This window comes from Rhineura floridana, chromosome 1, assembly GCF_030035675.1.
Source record: "Rhineura floridana isolate rRhiFlo1 chromosome 1, rRhiFlo1.hap2, whole genome shotgun sequence".
Classification (NCBI taxonomy): domain Eukaryota; kingdom Metazoa; phylum Chordata; class Lepidosauria; order Squamata; family Rhineuridae; genus Rhineura; species Rhineura floridana.
In genome coordinates this window covers 88,450,523-88,474,685 of record NC_084480.1, presented here as the reverse complement: position 1 = coordinate 88,474,685, position 24,163 = coordinate 88,450,523, and the positions used below count along the sequence as shown (strand labels likewise).

The window sequence follows — 24,163 nt, the reverse complement described above, 5'->3', positions numbered from 1 at the left end:
TTCAAAGTCAAGATTTTGCATCTTCCCTAGCAAGTGCTACAAAACCCAACTACAAAATGTATGTGTCAGCTGGGAAGCACATCTCCATGTTTTACTCACGTCTTATCCCCTATAAAATACATCGCACCAATGACACATAAATTCCTGCTTCCATGTATTTAATGGCACAACTAATAATGCATGCATACAGTCTTTATAATGGATGCAGCCTATGTGCATTTGTGCTGTAGCATTTAGAATTGTGGAGCAAGACTTACTAATGAGTAAAAATGTTGCTTATTTGGAAGAGAGAATACCAAATTTGTCTACCTTTAGTAGAGCAGTGGTAAATTCAGAAGTGTGGGGTCCCTTAATGAATTGATAGTCATGCCATGCCCCCTCACAACCACATCCCCTTGCTTGCTCGACCTCCATCATCTCTACACTCCTCAGCCCTGTGTGCCTTCTCCCACAACAACAGACATTCCTAGGAGCCAATCAGTATGAAAGAAGAGCGTGTTAGCTACTGAGAGGAGTCTTCTCAGTGGCTGACTCACCTTTTACTCTGACTGGCTTCAATCAACAGGAAAGCACAAGAAATCATATTAGAAGATTCTTCTCATGGCTAACACACTCCACTTTTATCCTGATTGGCTCCTAGGACACTGGAAACATAGGGACCTGGTTGGAATCCTGCTCCCAAACAAATAAGGGATCTAAGCCCCCTCCCCAAGACCCTGGATGACTACATCCCTATCTATCTCACTGATGAATTGATTTCCTCTGAATTAGTTTTTTCTCAAACACTGTTTTCCTTCATCAAAGCACCCTAATACGGTTAAGTGGCAAAGTTGCAGGAATCCAAACAAGCTAATAGACAAAACCAAAATTCTTTTCAGGATCTCACTTCCTCAGTAGTTTAAGCTTAGCAACATAGGTCTTGCAATCATTCAGCTGTGAACCTATTAAAATTCACTAATAGGAAAAAACCTTGCAGTTTAAGAACGTACCTGTAGCCCACAGATATTTCTATCCAACTTTAAAAAGCAGGGAAATTGGGGAGCTATAGTGAATGCACCAGGGGAGCAGGAGACCTAACCTCCTCTCGTAGATACTGTACTGCCCTACAAATGTATAAAAATGCAAGCACAATTTGGGTTGGTCTTTCACAGTCCAATCCACTTCCTGTGTAGCTTGGAAGAATCTGATAACATGTTCTGAGCATATGGTGAGTGATGGCAACACCTGCAATCAGCCCAAATCATAGAAAGAAGACATGCTGTGCTGATCTTTTTTTAGCAGGGAGGAAGCAACAATATTAAAATAGTTGATATTGTTCAGATAGTCACTTTAAATATGTTTGATTTATTTTGCAATTTTAGTGAAGTTTCCTATAGTAAATCATTTTCTTTTGCTTCTGTTTCTGTGAATATGTGAAGTACAGCACACTAAAAAACACTCCAAAAACAATTGTGGAATGCTGGTACAGTAGGGCCCCGCTTATACAGTGGGTTCCGTTCCAGACCCCCGCTGTAAAGCGGAACCCCATTGACTTGAATGGGCCGTGTCGCGTGAATATGATGCCAAAACGGCGCAAAAGGGGGAAAAAACCCTTTAAAATTGAAAATGAAAGGCGCCGCATCAGCGGAACGCCGTAAAGCGGGGCCCCACTGTACTGACTATTCTGCAGAATAGTTTCCAGTGGACATGAGAAGTGCCTCAGTTTGCAGAAGATAAAACAGTGGGAGGTGAAATATATTCTAGCAATATTCTAGGTGTGCTCTATGTTTTTAAATGATCATTTCCTTAAGTAGAATGGTTTAAGCATAGCAGGCTGAAAACATGCATCTTGGGCAGGCCAAGTTTGTTTTTTCCAACATCTAGAGTCATTGCTTAAGTAGCACCATATTGTAATCAGTCTGATTTTACATCAGACTGCAGTTTTAAATTTAACTGTTAATGCAACCAAAATAGAAACAGAACATAACCTCCAGTTTAAAACACAAAAGGCTGTCTTCACCATCATATGACATTGACCAATAAAAAGACTTTGAAATTAATAAAAATAAATTTGACACAGATTTCTAGGATGAATAATGAGAGAAATATAATTTTCTGGGTTAGATTCTCTGTAGAAACAGTAGTAACATCAGAACGAAGCAAAGTAAGAAGTACACCAACAAACATACAAAAGTGTAATTCTTCATCTTTGGAGATGGCAGGTGTTGCCAGTACTCACCATGTGCTCAAAGGCACATGTTACCAAATTCCTCCAAGCTACACAGAAAGTGGATTGGACTGTGAAAGACCAACCCAAATGGTGTTTGCATTGTTACAAATATGTAGGGCAGTACAATATCTCAGAGAGGAGGTCAGGTCTCCTGCTCCGCTGGTGCCCAATTTCCCTGCTTTTTGAAGTTTGATAGAAATATCTGGTGGCTATAGACATGTTCTTAAACCACAAAGTTTTTTGCCTATCCATTAATAGTCATTTTATTGACTCATGCTGAAAATAAAGACAAGAGCTAGGATCGTAGATGAGGGACTTGTCAGTGCAATAGGGAGCATCTAATAAATGGTTAGTGGGATAAACCTATGTCTACCACTTTAATTTCAAATCCTGATAGATGTGCAAAGCTCGGTTCCCTCTCAGACTTACTGATTCAGTGTTTTTTTGGGGGGGACATGTTTATATGATTCAGAGACCATAAATAAGAAGCCGTGGAAAGCATAATACAGATTGGAAGAAAAAGACTGTGCAGCTTCAGTTTGAGTGGATAGATACAAGATTCTGCAACAAGAATAACACTTCTGTAGAATTAGAATTTGAACACAAAACCATTAGTTAATTTCCTCATCAGGATATGCTCTGAAATATGTCTCAGAATTCTTTATGCTTTAGCAGCATGTGTCTTATCTTGCTGGCATATATATTTAAGAAATAACCTGAAAATTTAGGTAAGCTTTGCTCTCTTCGTTATGTGTGCTTTCACTGCTGACATCTTTCATTGCTTAATTCTTGTCATATAATTCTGTCCTTAATACTCCAAAAACATGCTAATAGAAAAATGTATGTGCCATAGCCACCTTTACCTGTTCCTGGCCGGAATGATGATTCTGCATTACCTTCATCATCATCATCATCATCTATCGCCTCTCCATACAACCCTTATGTGCCATCACAGATAAATCAAGGTAGGCAACGATATCATTTCTCTTTTGATAACAGTTGTTACCCAAGTTAGACCAAAGCACTTGTTTTATCTCACTAGAAATTCAAATATTTCTTGCCTTCACTGTAGATATCCCAAACCCTCAAAATGAGATTTAAGATTTGGAAAGTTAGGCAGATGTATTTTGGTCACATCATTCCCTTGTATACTTTGGATTTTAAAATGGGATTTGCCTTTACTATGGGTTGAGATAGACTTGGATTTGATGTGTTCATTATTGCTTGCTAGGATTATTTATTTTTATTTATTTATAAAAATATTTGTATACCACTATTTCGTTAAAAACATCAAAGTGGTTTACAACACATGAAATACAACCACCATATAGAATAAAAAATGTTAAATATACAATAAAAACAAAGGTCAACTGTTGCAAAAAAAGCATTTCTTAATTGCCTGCATAAGCCTAGTGGAACAGAAAGGTTTTCAGCAGGCACTTAAAAGTTAAAAGTACCCTCGGCTCTTACTGGCAGGAGGGGCAAGATATAAATCTAATAAACAAATACAGAAATAAAGTCAGTGCTTTACAGTATTACAGTGCTTTACTTCCACTTTGAACCTGTTAACGTCTTGATCCTCCCCCTTTTTTTTGAAGGCTACAGCCCAGTTAGGTCCCAGTTTTTGATAAGATACCCCAAGTTCTGGCCAGTATGGCATAGTGGTTAATGGTGGACTAGGACTTGGGAGATTAGGGTTCAAGTCCTCACTGAGCCGTGAGGCTATACTAGTGATCTTGGGCCAGTCAGTCTCTCCACTCAGCCTACCTAACTGTTCTGCGGATAAATAGGGAGGGTTAGAGCCATGTACGCCATCTTGAGCTCCTTGGGGGAAAGATGGGATATAAATGTAACAATAAATAAATTCCCCTTCTCCAAATAGACTTGCTATATCACAGAAAGATGCCACACCAAACATGAATCATATGCCTTATGATAAGGAAGCCTTGTGTTTTGTCTGTTCTTTCTGTTCTGTCCCACAATATGCCCAAACACTAGCTGGAAACAATATCCAAGAACATAGTAGCAGATTTTTTAAAAGTCAAGTTCACAGGAGTGTCATCTGTTCCTTCTTATTTTGAGTTGGACAGATTTTTATGTAGAAATGTTGAGGTGCTAAACATGGAAACTGACAAAACCCTGAGTAATTGTGATAACTCATAATGCAGAAGCCTTTAAAAATATCACCTGGAAATGCTTTGTCTATTTATAACACACATATTTGTCAAACACTTATTAATTTTATATTTAGAAAATTTGTAAACCGCTTGATCAAAAAGCTCTCCAGCAGTTTACAAATAAAAATGAAATGCTATAACGTGAAAGCCCTACTACTTTCAGATGCTGATAATGCTGGAGAGGAATGGTAATCTGACCAAAAATTCATGCAATTCACCCAGTAATTCAAGGAGAAACTGTTCTGTGAAACTGTCTTCTTCCAACTTTTTATCCAGTGTTGTTTTGTCAAATCTTTTTTGTCGATTTATCAGCACATTTATATGCAGCTTCGCTTACCTGCGCGAAGCTCTGGGGAGCGGTAGCACAGTTGCGGTCGAGGGTGAAGTCGCAGTAGCCATTTTGAAGGGAATGTCGCGCGTCGCATTGGGATGACGCGCGACGTTCCGCACGGAGGGGGCGGAGCTACGGGCCTATTTAAGCCCGCTCAGCCCTCTCTGACTTCCTCTTGGCTCGTGACGCACGTCCCGCCCTCCCTCTTTTACAGTGTGACCATGGTCGCTTCGGGGCCAAGTAGGAATTTTTATCCTGCCCACCCTTGTTGGCGGGCAGGTTTTTTGCCTGCTCCACACTTTGGGGGATGGAGGGAACTGGGTTAGAGGATGTCGTGATTAATAGGCTGTGTTTTGGCTAATTTGGTTCAAATCAAATTATTAACGTGGACATATTTTGGACACGGATTCGGTAAAGTGCGGGAGGGGAAATAGGTAATGACAGCTAGGTGGCCCCCTTAGGCACCTTTCAAGGTGATTGGTGGTTCCGGAGGCCTGTCTCTCAGGGTTATACGGCCCGAGGGCAGGATATGGACTGCTTTTGGGGCCAACTTACCTCATCCACCTGAGGGTTCTATGGCCCCGGGGGGTGGTGACGTGGGAAGGCCTCCCTACTCACCTACAAGGTGTGGCCGGGGCAAGGGGTAAGCAAAAGGGGGCTTGCCATTTGCCCCAGCAGGGGCTGGTCGCCCGAGAGCTGTAGGGCAAGCTGCTTGCCTATAGTTAGTTCCCGCACTTAGGTTTCACCTCTGCAGGTCGCTTTAAACGTTCTTGTTTATAATTTAATAAAGTGGCCCTTTATTCAACCATAGCTGCTGTTGTCTGCGTATTATTTCACCCATCGACTGCAATTGAGAGTAAGTCCCTTTGAACTCAATGGGGCTTACACCTGATTACACATGCATAGGATTGGACTCCTTATCTATGATTTACTGTATTTTCCCCATTTCCCCCCCCCCAAAAAAAAGATAACAAGGGGCCACCTTTAAACTTTTGACTCTACTTTCAAGTAAAGCATCTTTGGGAGTTTGCAAAACACTCTTAATTTTTTTAAAGTCCAAATGTAAAAAATGTTTTCCTTAGCTTTTCAGGGTTAAAAATAGGATTGTATGGAACTACACACTGACTTTATATTTTTAAAATGTCTGCTTCAGTCACTGCCCTTTCTTTAACTTTCCACCTCTCAAATAAGAAGAGTTACTAGAGGAATGAGCTACTTACTTTCTAAAAGTGTGTGCTTTTCTGTATATATTCAGCTGCTGTCCACTATAATGGCACCTATAGTGAGTAGCAAAGGAGGAAGCCATTTTGAATTTCCACCTCAGTCCAGGGCTTTCTAGGAAAAACAAACTGCTGGCTACTCTGAATTACCTGCACCCCAAAACCAGCTAATTTTTAAGTGGATAAAATGGCTGAGAAATAGTCCCTGTCAATTTAATACAGGCTTTGTCACTGGTAAGGGTCCTTTCCCATGGAAAGGCATTCCTTTTTTCTTCTAAGGTTTTGTTCATGTGATTTTCCAAAAGTAATGAATGATCCAGAAATGTTCTTAATACATACAATTTATTGGGGAGTATAAAAAGAACTATTTAACAAAGCAAATCCGTAAGATTGGCATATAATAATCAGGACAGAAACAAATACATTGCAATACATTACATTTGGGATGAAGGTGGGGTTGGGTGGGAGGCAGATGGCAATGGAAGTGCAACTAAACTTAATCTGGGAGGCCTTGCTAGAAAAGGCTTTGCTGCAGAAGTGGATCTCAAGAAGAGAAGAAGAGGGAAGAAGCTTACTAAATAGCGGTAGAGATGGTTGCTAGCATATGGCACTGTATAGAAAGAGAAATGAAGCAGATTTAACATTTGACAGTTCCTGTGTGAACAGCAATATTCATATGATTAAAAAGTAAAATATGTCCTGTTGTTCAAATGTATAGGTGATCAGAGGTTGCCCATGGACACTGAGGTCTATGAGAGTCCATATGCAGACCCAGAAGAGGTAAAAGCTAAAAATGTTACCCTTGACCGAAATTTGCTGACCCTAGAAGAGGAAGAACTTGGTTCTGGTAATTTTGGCACTGTAAAAAAAGGCACCTATGAAATGAAAAAGTAAGTGTCAAAATGATGTCATTTCTCCCATCTTGACTTAAATTATTTTCCTTGTCGTATGCCTTCAATGCTGCTATTTTTAAGCCCTTGATCTGACATCCTTTACCTTAGCCAGCAGCAGCTTGTGTGTGTGCGGCAGCAGCAGCAGCAGCATCCTGATGTTGGCAGTTCTGCTGTTTGCTGCGATAGGATGGGGTGAGGTGACAACAAAGGTTACTTGAGGTTGGTGGTGTTGGGAACCCACAGGTATACATACTGATGCCATCATCCCAGAGCTACACAAGGATTTGAGACTTTGACATGAATATCCCCATTGAAGTGTTTATACCAGCAGCGACAACCCGCCTTCAAGAATCACCCTATCCCCCCCATTGGTGGGAAAGAAATTAATTACTCCTTCCCCCATGTTGCTGCTATAATCAATTTACCAGCCCCCACACAACAGTTCCCTGAAATAAACTTTTAAAAAGCCAGCATACCAGGAGACTGGATTACATCACCTGTCCTGACCACACTTCAGGGTTGTCATGCTCTACTACTACTCCTACAGTATTAACAAAGGGCTGCATTTGCATCTGTATTAGCAAGGTAATTTTTTGTAATAGTCAGAAAAAATATGAACCTTTGCTGTTGCGGCAGCTACCTTTTGCTTTTTGATGGACACACTATACAGCTGCACTAAAATCCTAGATTTCTCAATTATTTTATCTCAGCAACAATCACTACTTTACCAGGAAATGATGCAAAAAAGTTTCTAAATGAACCAGGAAGTACCATAAAAACAAATCAGGCAGTCCCTTCTCTATCTAGAGAAAAAAAATGAATTATGTCCCCATTCCCATAAAAAGACGAAAAGATAGCTTCAAAATTAACCAGGATGTTCCTTCTATATTGTCTGACTTCTCTATGCATATGTAACTCTAAGCTTCTCTAACACATTTGGCAGTCAGAGTTCTGATATCATCTGATAAAAATACTGGAAGGCGGGAGCAGGCTGATTTATATCTCTCAGAACATTTACTTTGAAGTGTGCCTACGTATTTTGGTTCACATCCTTCACTCTAGGAGGGCTAGAGACAAAGTGCATGAATTAAGTAACATCACTTGTCCCTCCTTTGAGACGATGCACACAATCACACTTAGAAGTAGGAATTGGATAAAATCAGCACATGCCAAACAGGGAAGAATACTTGGAGCACTGCATATAATGTAAGTCTCCTGGTGATTTCTTTTCAGGGGAAAGAAGACAGTGGCTGTGAAAATTCTCAAGAATGAAGGCAATGATCCCTCCATAAAAGATGAACTGCTAAGAGAAGCAAATGTAATGCAACAGCTGGATAACCCTTATATTGTCCGAATGATTGGCATATGCGAAGCTGAGTCCTGGATGTTAGTAATGGAGATGGCTGAACTTGGCCCCTTGAATAAATATCTGATAAAACACAGGTAAATTGGCCAGTAGTATCATTTATTGAATTGTTGAACTTTAATAAGCAAAAGGGAGGAACTATAACTTTAACATGAGTGCTAGAAATTTGAAATATTGATGATCGTTTTCCAAACCTTCATTTTTTTTTCTGAGAGCACACTTACGATTAGCTTGTACAGATGATTTTAACGTCCTGCCATGTTAATGAAATTCAGTCAGAAAGTTAAGCTCTTTCCATAAATGAAACTAAAATATAAACTCCAGAGAAGGGAAAGGATTGGAAGAATACAGATAGCAAAAAGAGTCAGGCAAGGAAGGACCTGAACCTTCCTAGATATGTCCAAGATGATGTTTTCTCTTGTACACCACCTGCCACTGCTAGGCTCACAAGCTTCCCTGGGGGTCATTGGATTTGGCTGCCGCCTTGCTGGATTTAGTATCTGACAAGTGAACATCTGCACTGATAAGTGCACATTTGTCTATTAGCCATGTATATACATAGGAGAAAGCTGTAACTGGTTTTCTGGGAGTTTAACACCCGTTGCCCACAATGCTTTGTTTATGCTAGCTGATTAGGGTCACGTTATGAAAAACTGCTGAGCCAAACTATAAGCATGACTGATAGGGATTTTTCTTTTTCTTAAAATACTTTATTGTGCATTACATACCTAATACATCATATTATATTTATAACATGTTTAATACAATTAGACTAAATACATTAATTTTGATCTGGAATATCAAAATTATGTACAAAAATTATTATTTAAAACCTTCTGAACCTTAGGCAAAACACAGAAAACCTTAACACTTTTTTAATCATTCTAAGGAGAACTAAATAACGTATTTAACTGAATTTTAGCAATATGGGATGACAGTAAAATCTTCAGAATGAATCATTACATGATAGATGTAGTCTAAAAAACTGGATAAATTTGTACAGTACCTAGTTATTATTTGTTCTCCAGTATGGGGCCCCTTTCTTGTAAAATGCAAGCACATGGTGGATTTGTAACATACTCATATATTTACTTATATTTGATACCACCACCCCAGTAAGTTCCTCACATTAAAAACAGGATTCCAATGCAGACTGGAATGAAAAGGACACATGTCCTCAACTTCTTTTCTGGAGAGTTTTCTAACCCTGGGGAGCACATTTTTCGTTCATATGGGGGCCTGTCAGGCACAGGAAAGGACAGGCAAGTCCACTTGCTTAGGATTGGATTTTACACAAAATCTGGTAACAACTGGTTAAAATACAATAAAAAATGGAATGGAATAATGAGGAATGAAAATATACTACAAATTGCTAAAGGTTCAATTCTGTTTTTTCAGAGATGTTACAGAAAAGAATATTATAGAACTGGTTCATCAAGTTTCCATGGGGATGAAATATTTGGAAGAAAACAACTTTGTGCACAGAGATTTAGCGGCAAGAAATGTACTACTGGTTACACAACATTATGCCAAAATCAGTGACTTTGGACTTTCAAAAGCTCTCGGCTCTAATGATTATTATAAGGTAATATTTCACCCTGTAACTTGTCTTGACTGAGATTTCTTGTCATGATGTCACTGTGGCCTTCTACAATGTGCAAACACTGTCACTGTAGTTTAAAATTTGCAAGCCACCCAACAATACAAAACATGATCAGAGCAACACAAATGCCAGTGCAAGGCGACTTTTCTGCACTCTAATAAAAAGTAAGCCATCAGTGCTGGGTACTTAGCAAAATGAGACTAAGATCTGCAGGTACAGCTATGCTATCCCTGTTCTGCTCAATAGATTCTAGCAGGTTGCACATAAGCATGCTTGCTCACAGCATGATGCTGTACTGGAAAAATTGGACCCACCAGTTGCTAACCTTCCCCCATCCTCACTGTAGATGCATGGACCATCCCCCTAAGCTGTCAGAAGAGGGTGGACATTTAAAACCTTTTTTTAAAAAAAGAGTTACACCAAGTAAAATTGTTTCCTCCTATTGCTGTTGTTGTTATATATGGCTAAATGTTCTCTTCTTTTATGTGTGGAATTGTTTCAGGCAGAACATTATGGGAAATGGCCAGTCAAGTGGTACGCTCCAGAATGCATGAACTTCTTCAAATTTTCAAGCAAGAGTGATGTTTGGAGTTTTGGTGTATTAATGTGGGAGGCTTTTTCCTATGGACAAAAGCCGTACAAGGTATATATATATTGTGTCCTATTGTTAAACATCCATTTTTAATAAAGATTCAAGTCTTTATGAGTGCTTATGTATTCCAAACTATACCACGGGCACATAAAATATTGCTAGCAGACTCAAGGTCACTCCAATGCATGGTCAACTATGAAAAATCTACAGAAACAAACTAGGACTCCCAAAACAGCTGCATCACAACTCAGTGACATGGAACGGTGAAAGACTGAGAGGAGAAATAAAGGGATAACTGGGTGGTAGAGTGAATGGAGTGGGTGGAATAGAAGGACAGAGACATATAGATATATCTAAAATGTAGAGCCATCTCGTTGTATGGATAGGTTGCTTCTTCTCAGTCCACTAACCATCTGTTTTTAAACGTCCCCAGGGACGGAAGAGAGAGCTGCCCGTAGACTTCAGTGGAGAACTTAGAGAATTTAATATAGGTGGGATTCAGCACAAGTATGTCTACCTCACTCAAAACCCAAAATGCAGATCCAGCATGTTCAGCGGGTACAGAATGCTGACCGACTATTGTAGGAATGGGAAAGAGAACTGGGCAGTGGGAGGGTGGGAGTGGAGACCGGAATAGAGATGCTGGAACCAAGAAGAGACGCACTGCACACTCATTGTTGCTGCAGAGCCTCACTTTTCTCTAAGTAATTCAGTTTGACAAAAGATAAATCCTTTCTCACTCTGTCACAGGGTATGAAAGGTGGGGAAGTTGCTCAGATGATTGAAAGAGGAGAGCGAATGGAATGTCCAGCATCCTGCCCACCTGAGATCTATGAGTTAATGAAATTGTGTTGGACGTATGAGTGAGTATCATCATATTAGTGTTCCTTCTGATAAAAATAATGGATTGTCATTTTTCCTCTCTGCTCTTGCATTTTCTAAATTTTAAATTATGGGAAAAAATATGCAATCTGTCCTAAAGGAACATTTTGAGCCAGTTGTTCAGTTAGCACAGCAAGAAAATGGCAAGTAAAGCCCTGCAAGCCAAACTGGGGTGTAGATGACTGGGATCTGGCTTTTAGAGGAGTTGTTGCACAGCATCTGAGAACCACTTTGCACAGCTACATAGCAGCTGCCAGTTTCCAGTTCAGTATTTTCCAGAATTAGGCTAGCAAAAGCCTGTGGATCAGAACACTGGACAAACACAGCTATGCATCTTTTGAGAATTCATTAAAAAAGCATATATCTAATATGCCTTTTTAAAAAGTATTTATGGTTTGTACATCTGAAAAGCAACGTGAATGAAAATAAATACAAATGCATAGCTTCCACAGAAGAAGATTGGTGTTCTTCACCCTCAGCACATGTCACAAACGGGATTGGTCCTTCCTTCAGTGATAAGTGCCCCAATTTTTTGCACCCTTAGAAGACAGCCTCTTAGCAGACATTCTAGGATACATGTGAACCTAGTATGAACTAAACCCAGGCATAGTTTTTGGTCTAGGGAAGACCTGTTTATATCTCTGGGAGAAGTTGTTGAAAGCAAGGAAGTGCTGCTGGCTATTCCTCGAGCCCCAATCCTGGACTTCAAGGGAGACTCAACAGGTGGTTCATGCCTCCCAGCCTCCATGAGTTCACCCGAGAGCTCCGTTACTCCTGGGGGAGAGAGAGAATTTATATTCACATTGCATCTGGGAACTGCAGTTTTCCTTCAACTGCCTAACTTCTTCTCATAGCCTTTATCCCCTTGCTGTATCTGATGGAGATGGAGCAGTGTGACAGCTTCCCCTTTATTAGTTAGACTAGGGACTAAATATATTGTCCTTGCAAGCCTCCATCCAGTTCCTCCAGGATCTTCCTGACACTGCTGGTGAGCGCAATCTGTGGCATTACCTACATTTGATCAAAAACCACGTACAGCATCTCCAAAATATGCCTTTCTACTACACAGTTTTGGTTTTGAGGTAATAGATGGCTGGAAATTGCCAAACGGGCCCAAAATAATGAAGGGGGAATTGTGTGCGCCTATAAAAATGTTTGCCTTTCTTTTGCAGCGTTGAAAATCGGCCAGGATTTTGTGCAGTGGAGTTCAGGCTACGCAACTGCTACTATGACATTGCACAATAAGAGCATTGCATACTTAATACTGATGGTTGTAAAAGGAGATGCCACACAGGAAGCAGATAGCAAGGACGAAGATGCTCACCAGCCAAATATTTGTGAAAAGAGTTTTGCTGTGGAATTGCCTTTGCTGCTTTTCCACATTTAAAGGATCATTTTCAAAGTGGGGTTCCAGTTGTTCTTTGGATATTAGTTATGCTTTTAACCTATTGACTCTGGACTTGTATGGATTTTGTTGGGCATCTGGAAAACCAAGTGGACTGTCCCCAGATATTTTTCCTGTTCTCAGTAGAATACCTGTAATGCTGTTAAGAGATCTTTGGCACCTTATTTGCTTCTATTAAGTAAGATATATTGATACTGCCACATTCATAGCCTTTCCTTGGGACTGAACACAGAGATTGATTTTGGACCAGAACTGAGCCTGTTTTAAGTAGCAGAGCTCAACCTTGGTCTGTGTTTAATGAGTTACCAATGCAAAATACATAAGAAACACATAGTTTATGTGCTGAACAAGAGCCTTGCCTTGGCCTCCTTCATTGTTAAGTCCTACTTTACAGAGAAATCTAATTATTCCGCAGACTATTTTCCACAAGAGTAACTTAACCACATCCTCTACCTTGATCTGTATAACTAAGGCTGCAATAACTAAGGGCATTTACTTGAGGGCTGAATCCCAATGATTGACTTCTGAGTATACATTTTTGTTATGTCCTGGTATACTGTAAATCACTTTCATAGTAAGAATAAAATACATGAACTAGCACCAGCAGTGCAGCTCAGTTGTAACTAGTATTATCAGGCATTGTAACCACAAATCCAGTGTATTGGAATTGGTATCTTTTAGGGGTATTAGATGTGAAAATCCCATCATGTAGGCTGTTGAATAGTACTTCCATGGGAAGACACACCAATCGATGGGCATCATATTTTGAAAGCCCTTTACCATCACTAACATTTCCAGATGAGCCCTATACATCCAGGAGTTGCTGACATTGAGAGCCTGGATGTGATTGAATCCATGGATACAGCAAGACCCTTCAGGTTGAAGCACCCACTATGCAGAAATCCTTTTCCATGGCTCCCATGTGTATACTTTGTAGCATTTTAAATTGGCCCTCATAATCTGCATTGTTTATCTCTGCAATAGAGGCTGGCAGACAGAAGAAGCACCTCTGAATTTCCTTTCCACGACTAGGGCCCCTAGATTTACTGGATGGGAGACCAGAGCAAAGAAGTTCCTGGAATGCTTGACCGTAAGCAATGCCAGATCCATTCTGCAGCTTTCCACTGAGCTTACTGAAATGACTTCTTACCTTAATTGTGTCCCTGTGGTCCAGCAACTGAAATTATCAAGGGACTGCAGGAACTCCCCTATGAGGAAAGGTTACAACAGTTGGGGCTTTTTCATTTAGAAAAAAAGGTAAGGGAGAACACACATGATAGAGGTATGTAAGATCATGCATGGTGTGAAGAAAGTGGATACAGATGTTCTCTAGTATTATGAGAGAGGGAGAAAAACAGGGCCATCCAACAGTCTTAACACAGCACATAGTTGAACTATGGAATTCCCTTTCACAGTATGAACTGATGACCACCAACCTGAATGGCTTTAAAAGAGGATTAGAAAATTCATGGAAGATAAGGCTATGTTCGATCTCCACCATCAGATGCAGCATGCCAGTTGTTGGGAATCGCATGCAGGGAGAGTGCTGTTGCACTGCTTGCAGCCTTCCCATAGTCATCTGTTAGGCCACTGTAAGAACAGGATGCTGGACTAGCTTGGCCTTTGGTCTAATCCAGAAAATGGAAAGTCGTCTATTCAAGCACTGCTACAGAATGTAAGCTAATACTGAACAAGTAGATTCAGAAATCTTAGCAAAATGCCCTTTAAAATAGTGGTTTTTTTAAAAAATGAAGTTCTATTATTGTCTGTTTATGTACAGAAAATACTTCTCCTGTATTTCCTATTGTCTACATTTTGATTTTGAAAAACAAACATTGGTTTACCAAATTTTTCTGGCTGTTCGTTTTCTTTCATCTAATTTTTCTGCGCCCTTGTTCAGTGCCAATTTATACCACAGTAAATTCAATGGATGGTGATGAGGGTTGCATTAGGATCATGATATTTCATGTTTGCATGGTTGTGATAGCCCTGCCTGTAGTTTGTACAACTCCAGGACTAGAATGTCCCACAGCTGCCTCTACCTTTGTGGTTGGTTGATGAACCACTTCTAATGAGGTTTGTGGACTAGATCCAGAGGGGGAGCAGGAAAGTAGCTAAAATGCAGTCCTCAGGAAATGTCTTCTTCAGTACACCAAGATTATCCACCTGCATTGTGGTTCTGTGAGAGTTCAGAATAAGTTCAGCCTTTTGTGGCTGCAAAAATCTGCTCGACAGTGTGTAAACTCAGAAATTTAGAAACCAAAGATGTAACTGGAATCCTAGGTAGATCCCTGATACCAAGTGAGACCACTGGTCATAAGAACATAAGAACATAAGAACATAAGAAGAGCCTGCTGGATCAGGCCAGTGGCCCATCTAGTCCAGCATCCTGTTCTCACAGTGGCCAACCAGGTGCCTGGGGGAAGCCCGCAAGCAGGACCCGAGTGCAAGAACACTCTCCCCTCCTGAGGCTTCCGGCAACTGGTTTTCGGAAGCATGCTGCCTCTGACTAGGGTGGCACAGCACAGCCATCATGGCTAGTAGCCATTGATAGCCCTGTCCTCCATGAATTTGTCTAATCTTCTTTTAAAGCCATCCAAGCTGGTGGCCATTACTGCATCTTCTGGGAGCAAATTCCATAGTTTAACTATGCGCTGAGTAAAGAAGTACTTCCTTTTGTCTGTCCTGAATCTTCCAACATTCAGCTTCTTTGAATGTCCATGAGTTCTAGTATTATGAGAGAGGGAGAAGAACTTTTCTCTATCCACTTTCTCAATGCCATGCATAATTTTATACACTTCTATCATGTCTCCTCTGACCCGCCTTTTCTCCAAACTAAAAAGCCCCAAATGCTGCAACCTTTCCTCGTAAGGGAGTCGCTCCATCCCCTTGATCATTCTGGTTGCCCTCTTCTGAACCTTTTCCAACTCTAGAATACCCTTTTTGAGATGAGGCGACCAGAACTGTACACAGTATTCCAAATGCGGCCGCACCATAGATTTATACAACGGCATTATGATATCGGCTGTTTTATTTTCAATACCTTTCCTAATTATTGCTAGCATGGAATTTGCCTTTTTCACAGCTGCCGCACACTGGGTCGACATTTTCATCGTGCTGTCCACTACAACCCCGAGGTCTCTCTCCTGGTCGCTCACCGCCAGTTCAGACCCCATGAGCGTATATGTGAAATTAAGATTTTTTGCTCCAATATGCATAATTTTACACTTGTTTATATTGAATTGCATTTGCCATTTTTCCGCCCATTCACTCAGTTTGGAGAGGTCTTTTTGGAGCTCTTCGCAATCCCTTTTTGTTTTAACAACCCTGAACAATTTAGTGTCGTCAGCAAACTTGGCCACTTCACTGCTCACTCCTAATTCTAGGTCATTAATGAACAAGTTGAAAAGTACAGGTCCCAATACCAATCCTTGAGGGACTCCACTTTCTACAGCCCTCCATTGGGAGAACTGTCCGTTTATTCCTACTCTCTGCTTTCTGCTTCTTAACCAATTCCTTATCCACAAGAGGACCTCTCCTCTTATTCCATGACTGCTAAGCTTTCTCAGAAGCCTTTGGTGAGGTACCTTGTCAAACGCTTTTTGAAAGTCTAAGTACACTATGTCCACTGGATCACCTCTATCTATATGCTTGTTGACACTCTCAAAGAATTCTAATAGGTTACTGAGACAGGACTTTCCCTTGCAGAAGCCATGCTGGCTCTGCTTCAGCAAGGCTTGTTCGTCTATGTGCTTGGTTAATCTAGCTTTAATAATACTTTCTACCAGTTTTCCAGGGACAGAAGTTAAGCTAACTGGCCTGTAATTTCCGGGATCCCCTCTGGATCCCTTTTTGAAGATTGGTGTTACATTTGCCACTTTCCAGTCCTCAGGCACGGAGGAGGACCCGAGGGACAAGTTACATATTTTAGTTAGCAGATCAGCAATTTCACCTTTGAGTTCTTTGAGAACTCTTGGGTGGATGCCATCCGGGCCCGGTGATTTGTCAGTTTTTATATTGTCCATTAAGCTTAGAACTTCCTCTCTCGTTACCACTATTTGTCTTAGTTCCTCAGAATCCCTTCCTGCAAATGTTAGTTCAGGTTCAGGGATCTGCCCTATATCTTCCACTGTGAAGACAGATGCAAAGAATTCATTTAGCTTCTCTGCAATCTCCTTATCGTTCTTTAGTACACCTTTGACTCCCTTATCATCCAAGGGTCCAATTGTCTCCCTAGATGGTCTCCTGCTTTGACTGTATTTATATAATTTTTTGTGGTTGGTTTTTATGTTCTTAGCAATGTGGTCCATCTAGCTGAGTATTGTCTGTTGATTGACAGCATCTCCAGGGGTTCAGCCAGTAGCTAGTCTGTCTAGAGATGTGGTTGCATTATTCCTGTAAGATGTAAAACACCTTTATATTCTGCATGCCATCAGGCCTTTTAAGTTACTCATAGTATTTGAGGAGCATTATGGAAGACTAAGAGCTGCTCAGAAAGCTAGGCAAATGTTTGCCATCTCTTAAACAAAAGCAGAACAACCAGAAGAAACTCCTGACTCAATCCTGCTGCAGCTGCATCCAGTGCCACCTAGTGAGTAAACTATATAATGAATGTCTGCATAATAATTTACTCAAAAAGTAAACGTTTTGAGAGTTTACACATCTGCACTCCTTCCTTCCCACCCTTTGTTAAAACCTTCCTTGTCCCCCTCCCCCAGTTCTTTGCATGTAAGTTTTCTGCCTATGACTTCCTGCCCATTTCCACTTTCTGTACCTAGTCACCAAGGCCCAAAACTATCTCTGTGCCTTGACTGATTAAGCAAATGAGAACCAAGAAGTTAAGATTTTGAAGGATTGGTATGAATACTTTTAGTACTGTGATTGATCATGAGGATTTTCCTCCCTTCCCAGATCCCTTGAAGTTCAGTCTCCAAGTGGAGTAATGGGTGCATCTTGTCACTAGATGCAGCTTTTCCCAACCTTTGGGTCTCCAGATGGGCTACTGCACTAACACTGTGCCTTTTCATTGTTGGATCAAGGAGAGTTGCAGGAGTGTAAAAGGCTGCAGAAATATTATTTTAAATAGGACATCATGAACCCATGAATCTGAACTTAAAGTATTATTTTAAAACAATAATTAAAAGTATTTCATTCATCCAGGCCCTGCCTTTGAATTTCAGGAAATAGGACATTGCGAACTAGGGTTGCCAGGTCAGAAGCATTCCAAAACCTGAGATTTTAGGGGCGGGCCTAAGTGATGTCACGGGGCGGGCCCAAGTGATGTCATTAAGCATGATACATTAAGCATCAATCACAGTTGCTTGGAGCGTACAATTAAAAAAAATATCTGACTGGAAATTAAGCTAGACATCTTAGCTAAAAGATGGAGCCTGGGTAGGGAACATTTAATCTAGCCTACTTGCCAGGCCAGGCCAGTCACCAGAAGGTCACTGCAGGAAGAAAGGAGCCTAGTGTTGTGGAGATGTTAGATGGGAGCATTCGGGAGTAAAGATGGATGCCCCTGAAGGCTGCAATTCTAAACACACGTACTAAGGGACTAAGCCCCCATAGAACTCAACAGGACTTACTTCTGAGTAGATATAGTTTGGATTGTGCTGTTGGTAAAGCTTGACTAGGGATCCTCTGCAAAGACATCCATATCCAAGCAGGGTTGGCAACCCCATGCCTGGAATGCCCTGCCCTTATCTTGTAATGTGGCTGTTCCAAACTACTTTACAGATTTGACCCTTCACTTCAGAAAGAGGTCTGAGAAATGAGTAAGAGTAAGAAGATTCTCTACCCTTTCTGTCTGCATAGATGCCCTCATCCTTCCCCTCCACCCAGCAGAAGCTCTGGGCCAGGTGGGGCGCAGTGGCATCTCATAGAGGACACCCTCCCCTTTCATGGGGTGTATGATTTGTCCTGGACCAGAGCAGATTTTGGGGTGGGCACCCCAATTACTTATTTTTCCTGTATGTCTTTTTCTGCTTTGACTTTGTATAGATGTCTTCTTGTGTGCCCTGCGCCCAGCAGAAGCTCTGGGCCAGGCGGGACGCAGTGGCATCTTGTAGAGGACACCCTCACCTTTCCTGGGATATATGATTTGTCCTGTCTCAGAGCAGATTTTGGGGTGGGCACCCCCAGTTACTTTTTTTCCCTGTATGTTTTGGTCTGCTTTGATTTTGCATAGATGCCCTCCTCTGTGCCCTACGCCCAGCAGAAGCTTTGGGCCAGGTGGGATGCAGTGGCATCTCGTAGAGGACACCCTCCCCTTTCATGGGGTATATGATTTGTCCTGTCCCAGAGCAGAGTTTGGGGTGGGCACCCCCAGTTACTTATTTTTTATGATTTTATGACATTATGTATTTATGATAATATCAGAAGCCTGATGATTGTGATTGCATAAATGTATTGTTATTCTTGACGGGGAGAGTCCCCCAATCAATGTGATATATCATACAGGGTACCCCAACATATATTTTGGGGTTCAGAGACATGTTAAGTTTGGTTTGAAGTTGCTGTAGTTGTCAACTCTTCTTTTTTAGTGTTTTGAACTTTCAAGCAAATAAGGAACTGGGAACTAGGAACCAACTTCAGCGTCGTATCAGTTAAATAGATTAAACAGTTGTGGGGGGAGCAGCTGATGTTTTGGTGTATATCTCGGGAACCAGACCACCTAGAAACTTAATTTTCTTTTTTAAATTGAAGCTGAGAGTCCGGACATTAAGGGGTGTTAGCAAGAGCTGGAGGGGCCTCCCAAAATCTGGAGACTCTGGCCGAAAACCAGAGACCTGGTAACTCTATTGCAAACCCATGAACCCGAATTTGAAAGATTCCCATACTGTTCATGCAGTTCATAACACTGCTGATGTGAAGCCTCCTGTTCATTGTGATTTGTTGGTTTGTTTTTGCCAGGCCTCAGCATTTGCTACAAGTGAGAAAGCTGCTGCTCTACCACTGTGAAGCCTCTGTTTATTGCTGATCCCAGTGTTATGTGATCTTAAAAGACTGGGGAAAGAGAAGGAAAATTGGAAAAAGAGTAAGAAGGAAGGAGAGAGAGGGGAAAAATGTGGAGAGACAAAGAGGGAAAGTGAGAAGGAAAGAGGGTGAGAAGAAAAAAAGAAAGGGCAAGAAAAAGAATGAGGAAAGGGAGGCAGCTTCCAGGGCACAAATTATCACTTGATTTGAGAATATATGGGAGCTCATTCATATTAGGAAAAAGTATTTCAGGAGATGAGAAAAGTTACAGGACAGCATCTTCAATTAACTCCTTTAAAAGTGGTGTATCTATGGCAAACACATAATGAGGCTGTGCAGTGTAAAGATGTTATAACTTTCATGCTTGCAGAAAGAGATAATGTTGGTGAGAGCATAATGGTAGTTTCTGTGCTGAAGTGGGAATTGCAGAGCCCTGAGCAGTGAATCCATTCCCTGAAGTGTTTGGTAGCCATAAGACCTTTTGGCTTACGCGAGGACAGAATTCGTTAAAAAAAAAAAAGGGCAGGTTGTTTAGCAATAGCATAGGCTGGATTCAGACTTTTCTCTGGCTTTCCTGCAATTTGGGATGCTAAATTAAAGGGTCAGAGGCTTCCATTTGGGTTCAAATGAAGGGAATTCAGTTATCTATGCAGATTCAGGAGTAATGTTTAATTTTCCAGGGTAGCACTGTACTTCAACAATGAAGGGGTTTTTTTTAACTTGCACATGAGCATTATGGATGTGTTCTTTGTATTTGTGGAAGATGCCATTATAACCATTGAAGGGAGTTCTTTAGCATGTGTTTCTTTTGGGGGGGTTGTAAGTTCTGCAACATTAAATAAATAGATGGAAGGAGAAGATGAGAGAGAGAAAGCAAAAAGGATTCCAAAAGGAAAGCACATGAAATAGTAGTGAGAGGGGAAAGGTCACTGCCTTTCCCTTCCTCGGCCCACACATCCTCTCCACCAGTGGGGGAGGGGGAATTGATTGATGATATATTCTCCCCCAAATGCTCCACCTAGACAAGGGCTGTTTTAGGGCTGTTCCAGATGAGGCATTTGTTATGTGCTTGCCCTGCTGTATTCACTAAATTTTTCAGAGGGTCCTATTCTTAAATTGCTCCTGTTCTTAAAACAAGCAAGCATTCTTTAAATGGAGGCTATCACTGTCATGTCACAGATTAAAAATCCCCCCCAAAAAATCTGTGTGTGAAGCACAGGTCTGGGAGGGGGGCTGTGCACCCATTTGCTCCCACCCTGGCTAGAAAGCTGGGTTCTTGAGACAGCCTCTTATTTGAGGAAGTACATTTCTCTCTGTCTCTCAAGTTACAAGTCCTTAAGTTTCCTGTACAGGCAATCTCTCTCACTGTCTGTTTTGTAAGAGAACTTAGATTGGCTCCAATCAATATCACATGATATAGGCATCTCATATAGCAGGGATACCCCTGGGGAATCTCAAAGCTGGGGGTTAGATGTAGCCCTCCACATCTCTCTAGCTGGCCTTGGGCCTCTCCTTAAGCCACTTCCCTCACTGGCCCAGTTCTGCACCTTCCTCAGCTGCTTTTGTCTGACTGGAATGGGTCCTTGGACTGTGATAATTCATCTTGCTTGTTTATGGGTGGGGGATGGAGGTGCATGTGCACGCGTGTGCAGATCTCTGTCTTTTGTGTGGGTGGAATGTAACCTACAGTACAAAGATAAGAGTCACTTCTGTTGATCCACCTACATTTGCATCTGACCCTGCCCACCAGTAGCATGCAGCCCCTTGGAAAGTTGCCCATGAATAAGACTATGCAGCCCTTAGGCTGAAAAATGTTCTCCACCCTTGCCATATAGGTACATCGATGTAAGTGTGCATAAACATTCTCAAGCATGGCCTACAGTCTGAGCACATTTCCCCTTCATATTAATGGCCTTGTAGCCCAGGCTGGGGCCCCCATAGAGCTCCGAGTGCAGCAAAAGTGGCTCCTTCCACCACCGTCCCACACCTTGCTCCCATTAATAAATAAGCAAAACTCTTTTATGTATTCCTTATCATCTGTTACATACTGGATAGAACTGTGCCGAGTAACCCGTAAGAAATATATTTGACCAACAGATGGCAGCCTTTGAATATATATTACTACTCTACATTGAATTCCCAGTTTTGCTTTAAAAAACCACGTTGATTAGCAAGTTACAAACTTTCAGCAAACCATGAATGATTTTTAAAAGAAATGAAAGCTCGAATACACAGTTAATAAGCAGTTCTAAACATGCTTATTAAGGAACTAAGCCCCATAGAACTCAATAGGACCTACTTCTGAATAGATATGGTTGCAGCCATGTTAAGGACAAGGAAGGGCATTCTAGGCAAGCAGTTGGCAACTGCCTGTTAACATTGTGCTGTTGCTAAGACTTGACTGGGAAACTTCCACAAAGTTATCCATAGGCCACTGCAACTTTATGTGTTGGCTACTGTTCTATCAGTTTCTATTCAAAGAATTCGAACAATCACAATTACACAATTACCTCTAGTATTAAGGTAAAGGTAAAAAAGTGAGGAGAAATAAAACCAATAGCACCAGGTTAGAAACAAACAATGCCAGATCAGTCAGAGTCTTCAGAAGGCTATTGCTGATGGCAACAGCCCCAGACATATACCACTTTAAACAGTCGTCGTTGTTATGTGCCTTCAAGTTGATTACGACTTGTGGTGAACCTATGAATCAGCGACCTCCAACAGCATCTGTCATGAACCACCCTGTTCAGATCTTGTAAGTTAGGTCTGTGGCTTCCCTTATGGAATCAATCCATCTCTTGTTTGGCCTTCCTTTTTATCTACTTCCTTCTATTTTTCCCAGCATTATTGTCATTTCTAATGAATCATGAATCAATTATATCTATAATTATAATATAAATATAAAATAATATAAATAGATGTGTTAACTCTTACCTGGCCTTCAGAGGTCTGGACTATAGACAGGTTAGTTGCAGTGAGCGATCACTTAATCATTAAAGCCTCAGATCAAATCACATTGCTACTGTTTTAAGAGGCATGCTACTCCCATGACCATTCTAACAGTTTTTTTTAAAAAGAGTGACACTTTCTGAAGCTAACAGCATACTTTAAGGTCTGTGGGATGAGATAGGGAGCCATGGAAACAAAAGGTGATTCCACAGGCTCTCTGCAAAGACTTTCCTCTTCTCCCAGGCATTTTAGCATATGTTTTTAAATTGTTTTTTTAAAGAAGTGTTTTTAAATTTGTATATTTGTTTTAAATGTTTTTAATTGTTGTAAACCACCCAGAGAGCTTCGGCTATGAGGCGGTATAAAAATGTAATAAATAATAAATAATAATTAGTAATAAAGCTGAATGATGTATGTAAAGCATTTTCTCTCTTTCCCTTTTCTTATCTATTATTATTTTAGTACTACTTTATAATTTTCTTTCCCTTAATAAACATTATTTTTAAAATGTCATTAATAATAATGATAATTAATTAATTCTGCACAAGCCTCTATGCACTATCACAAAATTGCTTATGGGGGGGCATGGATGGTTTGAAATGGATTTACTTTGGAAGGAAGGAACTATTTGGAAGAAATGTCCCCTGCCAGCAACTAAGGCACTTGTGGAGCTTGCCTGCCCAAGGGAGCAGAGGAAGACAGAGGCCACCACCCAGCTGCTTTGTGTGCCATCCAGGCTCACCAAGCACAGATGGAGCAAGTAGCCACAAAGGGTGGGGGAAGCAGTTCTCCCGCTCAGTGCAAGCACACACACACACAAACCCTCTCAGCAAGCAACCATCGAGGCCCACCAAGCACAGACAGAGCAAGTAGCCACAAAGGGCGCCGGACAAGAAAGTATACACACATACACACATCGTCACTCACCTTCACAGTTCCACCTCCTCCCTTGTCGCCCTGCTGGTGCCGTATTAGCAGAACACCAAAAAGTGGGACCCTACTGTATGCATGTCTGGAAGCTAGGACACACATGCGCGGCTGGGCAAAAGCCAGAGATTCATGGACATGGGGGGATTCTGACCAGAGGTCAGGAAAGCAAGCGCAAAGCCGAAACATCTGGAGGCACACCGGTTGGGAAAGGCTGCACTACACTAAAGGTCCACTTCCTGTGTTGTGCGGGATGGACCTCCTGATAAGATGGTATCTGCAGGAGGCCCTCATCTGCAGAGTGCAGTGATTAACTGGATATATAAGGGATAAGATGGTCTTTCAGGTGTCCTGGTTCCAAGCTGTATAGTGCTTTGTACACCAAAACTAGAACCTTGAACTTAGCCTGGCAGCTAATAGGTAGCCAGTGCAATTTTTTCAGCAGCAGGGTGACAGATTGGCAATATCCTGCTCCAGTGAGCAGTCTCACTACCGCATTTTGCACTAGCTGCAGCTTCCGGACCAACCTCAAGGGCAAACCCACATATAGCGCATTACAGTAATCCAGCCTGGAGGTTACCAGCGGAATGGACCTCCTGATAAGATGGTATCTGCAGGAGGCTCTCACCTG

The 24,163-nt window shown here is 41.3% G+C and overlaps 1 protein-coding gene and 1 long non-coding RNA gene across 5 annotated transcripts in view; one reads left to right on the top strand and one right to left on the bottom strand.

Moving 5' to 3' along the window:
* The window catches only part of SYK (spleen associated tyrosine kinase), a 59,094-nt gene extending 43,273 nt beyond the window's left edge, over positions 1-15,821 (top strand). For 3 of the 4 annotated variants that reach the window (XM_061625884.1, XM_061625877.1, XM_061625868.1), the window contains 7 exons: positions 3,063-3,174; positions 6,656-6,827; positions 8,064-8,273; positions 9,595-9,781; positions 10,302-10,442; positions 11,142-11,254; positions 12,446-15,820. In XM_061625884.1, coding sequence (XP_061481868.1) covers positions 3,063-3,174; positions 6,656-6,827; positions 8,064-8,273; positions 9,595-9,781; positions 10,302-10,442; positions 11,142-11,254; positions 12,446-12,518 — 1,008 coding nt within the window. In that variant the 3' untranslated portion in view covers positions 12,519-15,820. Of the gene's footprint in view, positions 1-3,062; positions 3,175-6,655; positions 6,828-8,063; positions 8,274-9,594; positions 9,782-10,301; positions 10,443-11,141; positions 11,255-12,445 lie in introns of all 4 variants that reach the window. The other variant, XM_061625893.1, reaches the window with a different exon arrangement.
* The window catches only part of LOC133384040 (uncharacterized), a 39,543-nt gene continuing 25,008 nt past the window's right edge, over positions 9,629-24,163 (bottom strand). Inside the window, exon 3 of the long non-coding RNA XR_009762454.1 lies at positions 9,629-12,047. This is a non-coding gene — a long non-coding RNA (uncharacterized LOC133384040). The remainder of the gene's footprint in view (positions 12,048-24,163) is intronic.